The 8,887-nt window shown below is 45.3% G+C and overlaps 1 protein-coding gene across 5 annotated transcripts in view; it reads right to left on the minus strand.

Moving 5' to 3' along the window:
* The window catches only part of TMEM260 (transmembrane protein 260), a 49,780-nt gene extending 41,226 nt beyond the window's left edge, over nucleotides 1-8,554 (minus strand). For 4 of the 5 annotated variants that reach the window (XM_026654205.2, XM_026654204.2, XM_026654208.2 and 1 more), the window contains exon 1: nucleotides 8,391-8,554. In XM_026654205.2, the coding sequence (XP_026509990.1) occupies nucleotides 8,391-8,535 (145 nt within the window). In that variant the 5' untranslated portion in view covers nucleotides 8,536-8,554. The remainder of the gene's footprint in view (nucleotides 1-8,390) is intronic. The other variant, XM_026654207.2, reaches the window with a different exon arrangement.
* Between the last annotated feature and the right edge of the window lie 333 nt (nucleotides 8,555-8,887).

An 8,887-nucleotide genomic window follows, 5' to 3' on the forward strand; every position in this document is an offset into this window, starting at 1 on the left:
AAAGCCAAGAAAGAATTGTGTTAGCGTAATAATACTTAGCATTTCTACAGTGCTTTATATCATTAAAGCATTTTACAAACATTATGTAGTCATATATATTAAATATATTCAACACACAAATACATTTAAACAACACGAAGGCAACAACACAAGTAGTCACGAAATTCAAAGTTAATGCTGATATTCTATCACTAAATGGAACATCAAGGATCTAGGTCACCTTGGATAGTTTGCTACCTGACAATCTAAATCAGTGAAGTGGGCTGTAGCCCACGAAAGCTTAGGCTCAAATAAATTTGTCAGTCTCTAAGGTGCCACAAGTACTCCTGTTCTTTTTGCAGATACAGCCTAACACGGCTGCTACTCTGAAATAAATCAGTGATGTGATCCTTGCCTTGAATTTCTAGTGCCTTTCTTAAACGGAGAGCTGCAATCTCTCTGATGTACTGAATACACTGGTCATTATTATTACTATTATTATACACATTTTAAGGTGCTTGTGCAGTATTTTAAGGTGCAGTCTGTATGGCCAAACGATATATGATACAGAGATAGTATGAACTGCATTGCTCCTTGCCGTATAAATGGCTACGTGTATATTACAACCGTATTTTTTTTTTCATTTTCAAATAATTCTATAACAAAGATAAGAATTATACAAGAAGTTTTTAAAAACCATCCAGTTACAGTGCACAATTAGGAAAAGAGGTGGTAGTCAAGTTACACTTCCTGTTAGTCACTGATGTCAAATCAGGGATCTCATCTAGAGCTGAGCATTTGAGAAACCCCCGAGGCAGCCCCTGCTAGCATAAAAACCTCTCAGCCCTGGGTTTTGTAGTGCTATTAAGTGCTATTTTTATTACTACTCTATTTTAGGAAAGTTTCCATGTAGCAGACGATCTACAAAAACACAATTTGGATTTGGAATTTACTCATCCCCAAATTTAATTTAATCCATAATGGCTACAGCATTTCTGAGGTATTATAAATCCAGGGAAGCCGGCAGGGCTTGGTTCTGCATGAAAATGAGCAACGCAGGGGAACTGAGCGTTCTTGCTACCCAGAGCATACTCAATAAGGTGCACACCTAGCTGCAACTTGCTAAGCCAGGGTCGTCTCTTTTCTTCTGCAGAGAATTAGGTAGAGCTGGGACTGGGTTTAGAGACCTAGCGTGGAATCCTGAACTAATGGGAGTTTTGCCATTGACTTCAGTGGCAACAGGATTTCACCCCTTGTACTTAAGTGGGAACCCATAAATATAGGTTCCGCACCAGTGGTTTTATTGTTCCATAAAAGTTACGAGAGATCTCACCAGGCAGAAAATCCTCCTAGGTGCACACTCAGCAACAAGACTAAGACGTTCTGGAAAGCACAGTGCAGAGAGTTTAGACAGCGTTGGCCATAAGCTATCGTAACCACAGCCTGAGGCACGTTAGCAAAGCAAACCTCTGTAATTTGTTCCAAGTGATTCCCCAATTTTGACTATGACCATCGTCTAAGGTGCTCCTTGTTTTCCTTTGCAAACAGAAATGTATGACAGCTGCAGCACACTGCGTCCTGGAAAGCAGAGTCATGAGGATCAAAATTAGCAACCACTGTGAATGTGGCTAAAGGTCACACTAATAAAGGAACCCCTGAATTAGGCTTCCTGCCACTTTAAAAGCGCTGTGATAACTACATACCTGCACAGTTGCTAAGGAAGCTGAATTATCCAGACTTCAACTTGTTGGATTAACAGCAGGTAAAACCATGCTCAACAGAGTTGGATGTTGCCAATTTTTGCACTAACCTGTAGCCAAAGCCACAGCCCATAGGACTGAGTCAAGAATAGGGCAGCGTCTGAAACAGTATCACGAACTGTATCTGAGGGTATGTCTACACTACCTGCCGGATCGGCGGGCAGCGATCGATCCAGCAGGGATTGATTTATCGCGTCTAGTCTAGACACAATAAATCGACCACCGAGTGCTCTCCCGTCAACTCCGGTACTCCATCGGCGCGAGAAGCATAGGTGGAGTCGACGGGGGAGCGGCAGCAGTCGACTCACCGCAGTGAAGACACCACAGTAAGTCTATCTAAGTACGTCGACTTCAGCTACGTTATTTATGTAGCTGAGCTTGCGTAACTTAGATCGATTCCCTCCCGCCCCCCCAGTGTAGACCAGGGCTAAGAGATGGCTAGGGATTCAATTAAATCTTTCTAGGATATTGGGTAATGTATCTGTTTAAAATTCCTATTATTGACAAGATAGATTATGCACTATTATGCTGATACATATTACTATGGTATTGATCCATACTGCGGACAAGAACAACATCAAGATAATATGTATGTAAACTGCCAAGAAAAGCTGTGTGAAAAGTTACAGGATGTATAGCATTGTCAATTGTTAAACATTACGACACAGCTTTTAACAAAGTGTTAATCGGAACAAATACCAAACAAAACCTCTAAAACACTTCATGCACCAACCTTCATTTGAAAAATGAAACAATACAAAAGAGACAAAGAAAGTGCTGCTGCAATCTTGACAAACCACTAGGGGTATGTGATTTGTAGGTCTGCACACAGGACAAGGAGCCAGGAACAACTGGATTCTAAACTGGCCTCTGACCCTGCCTAATTCTATGAACTTGAGTAAATCATCAGCCACTTAATCTCTCTTCCTCCGTTTCCCTGGCCATCTGTAAAATGTGGATAATAATTACCTACCTCACAACCATGCTGTGGGCATTAATTAGTGTTTATAAAACACTAAGTATTATTATTACATAACAGGGTATATGTGACACTGATATAAAATCAGGACATGAACATGAGCTTGACTTTAAAAAGAGAGGACAACACGGTGTGTCTTGAGGCTCAGAATATAGGGTGCTTCTGTCTGAAACAGAGAGAAACGTTCTTTTCAACTTGAGTTTATCTGATCCATTTTCAGCAGACATTAAACCAGCTTAATTTTTTGAATTAGTTGTAAATTTTATTCTCTCTCTATTATTATACCAGCAATGGCAAAACACTTTGAGAAAGCTGCCACTGAAAATATCTGCATCATTCTTGGCATTTACATTTTACGATTACAACACTTCAAGGACAATTGTTAAAAAATATAGTATTTTGAAAATATTGGGCTGTCTTTCAAAACTAAGTATGATTTTAGACCCCAATCCTGCAAATACTTAAGCACTTGTGCAACTTTACTTAAATGAGTAGTCCCATTGACGTCAATGGAACTACTCTCATGACTAAAGTTAAGTGCTTGTAGCATCAGGGTCTTAGAGCCCAGATGCTCAGGGACAAAATTTACAAAGGACTTGTTTGTCCAGGGGTGGGGGAAGGGAACTGACCTGGTCCTTAAGCAGAAGTGCTTATCACGACTGTAGTACTGCATTTATTGATTCAACACGCTGTAGTTTACCGCTATCAGCCACTGTTTTGGAAGGAAAAAAACTGATCCTCCCAGTGGGATGTGGTATGGAAATGCTGGAACCCTAGATGCACCTATTCAAATATTTTAAGTGGAAGCCCGTGTAGAAGTCTAGGAAGAGCGGGGTTGGAAATGTCCTAGGCCTCAGCAAGATCCAGCTGCCAAGCCCCAAAAGCCACAGATGGTGTAACTGGTAGCTGACTCAGAATGAAATGGAAAGAACAAGGGAAGAAGAGACACTATCAGGCAGACTACCAGAGGGACATGCTACAGGAGCACTGCTGCTTAAGCCCCACAACACATGCAAAGACGGTCACTTACGTCTTTGTCTTACTCACAACCTCAAGTGGAATCTATTATAGACCGCCTTTAAGGAATCTCTCTTGCAGTGTATCAAAGGCAATCCTCTGAACTGAAAGCAGGCATTTCCGTGCGGCTATCTTGGAGGCAACACTCTTCTTATTAAAGTTCGGGGCCTCTTGTGATCAGAGTCAGCCAATCATGCTAAACTGAGCAGTGGTGTTGTGACACAACATAGCACCTGCCTCTGGAAATTTCCACTACATGCATCTGACGAAGTGAGTATTCACCCACGAAAGCTTATGCTCCAATACGTCTGTTAGTCTATAAGATGCCACAGGACTCTGTCGCTTTTTACAGATCCAGACTAACACGGCTACCCCTCTGATATCTGACATAGCACAGTAGCACTCGTAATATGCTAGGATTATTAGCAGAATTGTGGTAGTACCTACAGACCCCAATCACAGACCAACTCCTCATCGTACTAGGCGCTGTACAAACACAGAACAAAAAGATAACGCCTGTCGTGAGGATAATGCCTGTTGAAATATCACCAACATAAAAAGACATGGTGTGGATAAAATGAATACAACATACAAGCAAACAGGTCTGAGGGATGAACAGCACGTGCCTTGTTGTTTCTTGGGTTTTCCTGCTGTTTTTGATATACTCAGATGTAATCAACGCCCAAAGAACTAAACTCATTTTAATTTATGGTCTAATCAGGAAGCAGTATTATAGAATCATAGAAGTGTCTATCCCCCTGTACTGAGGCAGGACTAATTAACCTAGCCCATCCTGGACAGGTGTTCGTCTGATTCTTTAAAACCTCCAGTGACAGACATTCCACAACCTCCCTAGATAACCTATTCCACTACTTAACTATCCCTATAGTTAGAAAGATTTTCCTAATGTCTAACCTAAATCTTCCTTGCTACAGATTAAGCTGATTACTTCTTGCCGTCCCTTCAATAGACATGGAGAGCACGTATATCACATTTATTTTCATCCTGGATACAAAAAACTGAGCAAAATCACAATCAAAACAGCACAGAACTGTTCCACAAACTGTAAACATGCATTATAGCTACAACCCACAGGCATTGTCTAAAGTAATACAGGTATGTATCCCAGCAGGGATTATTTTAGAAGATGAAAAGGTTATTATTGTAAATATATTGTTCATTCCAGATTAACATATAATATGGTTAAAAAATTGAAACAGGCAAAGGAAGATGCTTAAAATTAAAATAAATGTTAAACTGAATGAGAAGTCATCAAGTTGTGCCCTAGCTAGCCAATGAAATGACATTGTTACCCCACTCTGTCTCTCCCTTCACCCTCCCATTGTCTGCTGAACTCACTTCTTCCATCTTGTCTTAAATATAGTTTGTAAACTCTTTGGGGCAAGGAACTATCTTTTACTCTGTGACTGTACAGCATTTAGCACTACAGGGGCCCAGCCCTCATTGGAGCCTCTAAGTATTGGTATAATAATAATTACAGCCCTGCAGCCAGGTTACTTGCAAGGCATGCAATGTATCTGGGGACCCAAATGTGCACTTTATTAGGAAGATTTTTGTGAAGTGAAACAATTCTGTTTTCCACTGTCCTTTAATCAAGTACGTATCACTTGAAACACTATTCAACTTCATATTAATGTATGCACAGTTATGCTAAGCATATATTACCTTAAACTTACAATACTGCCTATGTAAAACATCCACATATTAAGCAGGAAATATTGTACTTTGCATAACTTTCAGCCCACTACTAAAGAAATCAAGGACAATTGACCACAAGTCTAGGGAAAAAACAGAGAAAAAGTATAATTTAAGATTAAAATTAAAATATAGTTCTAATTGGTTTTCAATTCTAAAATTACTTTCTCTAATTAAATCCCAATTTCCAATAAGGGGGAACGTCAATTTAAACAGGGACAAGAAACATCTTGGATTCAGAGGTTAAGAGGCAATGCCTTGAATAAACTGCTCAGCTCTTTTGGGGGCTGGGAAAGAGAAAGCAATTTAGTCTGCAAGTACCTTTAGGTAATTAGTATACCATCCGACACACACAAACTCAAACTGCAGCTGTACAGGCAACATGCAAACCAGAAGTTTAAGCAGGACCAGCCTTACAATTTGCAAGTTCCCCAAGGAACTGGAGGAAAGCTGACATTTTCCCTTCCTATTGGCAGCAGAAGAGAGAGTTTGTTTCCCATCTTCCCCTAGTTATACTACTAGAAGGACAAATCAGTCTAGTCAATACAGTGCCATGTCGAATATAGCCAGACACATGCTCAAAAGAGTAAGAGCCCAAGCAGTCCCATATTGCTTGTGACACTGGCTGATTTTGGACACAAATTGTCCTCCCCAAGGCTGCTTTCTAAATCCCTTATTGAAAGGCAGGACACAGACACAACACATGTCACAAAACCGGACGCCACATGAAATCAGCATGGTTTGGGGTGTGACTTCAAAATAAATCTCAGAGAGTAAGATGAGGTCCCTAGAGGTTTCAAGACCCTCCTCCACTGCAACAGAGTACAGCAACCGGGCACAGAGGAAGCGACCACCCCCGGCCCTGAGAGACCATCCCTGAAGTGCAGGGAGGAAGAGGCAGGAGAAGGCTACACAGTGGCTGGACAGCAGTCTTCGTAAGACTTGTTACCGCTCATTACTGTCTGGCTATGGGAGAGTAGGGGACAGGCATGGGAGGGCTCCTGGGCCTGTTGGGAGACAGTCTGCATATACTCTTCTCAATTCTCACCTGCTGGGGTGAGACTCTCCGCATTCATTCCCACCCAAAGTCTCTCCCAGGGGGAAAGGGTAGTGGGTGCTGTACAGGGTTCTCTGCTTGGGGTCCCTCTGTAGAACCCTGACTTTGAACCTGACTCACACCCCCTGCCTGTTTTCTCATTTCTTGTCCCCCAAAATCAGCTGATCCCTCTGTTCTCTTTTGGCCCTTCCCCTCTGAAGAGGGGCAGGCCCTTCTGATTTGGTAGCTAGATCCTCAATGGCGATCCATAGAATCATAGGACTGGAAGGGACCTCAAGAGGTCATCCAATGATGGAGATTCCACAACCTCCCTAGGCAATTTATTCCAGCGCTTAACCACTCTGACAGCCAGGAAGTTTTTACTAATGTCCAACCTAAACTGCACTTGCTGTAATTTAGGCCCATTGCTTCTTGTCCTATCCTCAGAGGTTAAGAACAATATTTTTTCTCCCTCCTCTTTGTAACAACCTTTTATGTACTTGAAAATTGTTATGTCCCCCCTCAATCTTCTCTTCTCCAGACTAAACAAACCCAGTTTTTTCAATCTTCCCTTATAGGTCATGTTTTCTAGACCTTTCATCATTTTTATTGCCCTACTCTGGACTTCCTCCAATTTATCCACATCTTCTCTGAAATGTGGCACCCAGAACTGGGCACAATACTCCAGTTAAGGCCTAATCAGAGCGGAAGAATTACTTCTTATGTCTTGCTTACAATATTCCTGTTAATACATCCCAGAATGATGTTTGGTTTTTTTACAAGTGTTGACCCATATTTAGCTTGCAATCCACTAGGACTCCCAGATCTCTTTCCGCAGTACTCCTTCCTAGGCAGTCATTTCCCATTTTGTATGTGTGCAAGTGACTGTTCCTTCCTAAGTGGAGTATTTTGCATTTCTCCCTATTGAATTCCATCCTGTTTACTTCAGACCACTTCTCCAGTTTGTCCAGATCATTTTGAATTTTAATCCTATCCTCCAAGGCACTTGCAACCCCTCCAAGCTTGGTATCGTCCACAAACTTTATAAGTGAACTCTGTATGCCATTATCTAAATCATTAATGAAGATACTGAACAGAACCGGACCCAGAACTGATCCTTACAGGACCCCACTGGTTATGCCCTTCCAGCTTGACTGTGAATTACTGATAACTATTCTCTGGGAACAGTTTTCCAACCAGTTACGCACACATCCATCTAGAAAACAGGAACCAAACAGGGCACCAGGTACCATCTAGAGTTTTCTGCTTGGTGTCTCCATCCAGAACCCTGATTTTTACCCTTTGACTTCAATCCCCTTCCTGGTTTTGCACTGGCTGCCCCCAGTACTTAATGGTGTTCTGGGTCTTGCCCTCCCCCCCCCCACTCACTTGAGGGGTGAGCCTAGGCCTGCCCTTCCCAGAATCCAAACAGAGCTGGGGGAAGGTTGTACACAAAAGCACACACACACACACACACACACACCGATGGTTGGGGGCTGTTTGTGCTTGGCAGTCGCTCCCTTCGGGGATGGGGTGTATGTGTATGGGGGGGGGTTAGTTCAGTCTCTCCCCCTGGAGATCTGGGGCGGGGGGGGGCACAGCCGCTGCGGTATCACCGCCCCCCCGGGGTGGGTATCCGGCTGCGCACCGCAGGCTGGGGGAGCCCGGGCTGGGGCAGTGACGAGACGGGGGTCGCTGCGCTACACGCCCCCGGGGATGCCCTGCTGGGGTGCGACTGTGCGGGGCGGGTCCCGTGTCCCCGGGGGCGCAGGAGTCCCTGGCCCAGCCGCAGCCCCCGCACAGCGGGCGGGGCTCCCAGCCCCGTCTCCCCTGCAGGGCGAAGCGGTTACCGGGCCCGGACGCTGCAGGCTGGGCGGGGGGGTCCCCGGCCTGGGTACTTTACCCGAGTCTCCCCCGGGCACGGAGGGCGGCAGCGTCGCCGCGTACGCGGCAGCCACGGCAGCGCCCAGCGCCCCGGCGAAGCCACCCGCTCCATGGCGCTGGGGGCCCCGCTGCCGCCCGGGGCGGCTGCCGGGCTGGGGACCCATGTGCAGGCTCCAGGCAGCCCGCCCGCCGCTCCTTCCGGGAGAGCCGCGGGGCGGGGCGGGCGGTACCACTGCCGCAGGCCGCGCGGGTGGGCCCCACAAGGGTGGCGCTGTGGTCCGACCCTGGCCCCGCCTGCTCTCCCCCCCCGCCGCCCCGTGTTGGTACATTCGGAGGGGGCGGGAAAGAGGGGACGCCGCTGTCTCCCTGTGTCCGCTGCTCCCTGCGGCGGTGAGACGTACTGCGGGCGGGAGAAACCACTGAGCGGGGGGCCGGGAGAAACCACTGCGGAGGGGGAACATTGAGGAGGCTGGAGCAGGGAGGAAAGGGGGGAGGAGATGGGGCGGGGAGACAGAC

This window comes from Terrapene carolina, unplaced genomic scaffold, assembly GCF_002925995.2.
Source record: "Terrapene carolina triunguis isolate 2854851 unplaced genomic scaffold, T_m_triunguis-2.0 Scaffold189, whole genome shotgun sequence".
Lineage (NCBI taxonomy): Eukaryota > Metazoa > Chordata > Testudines > Emydidae > Terrapene > Terrapene triunguis.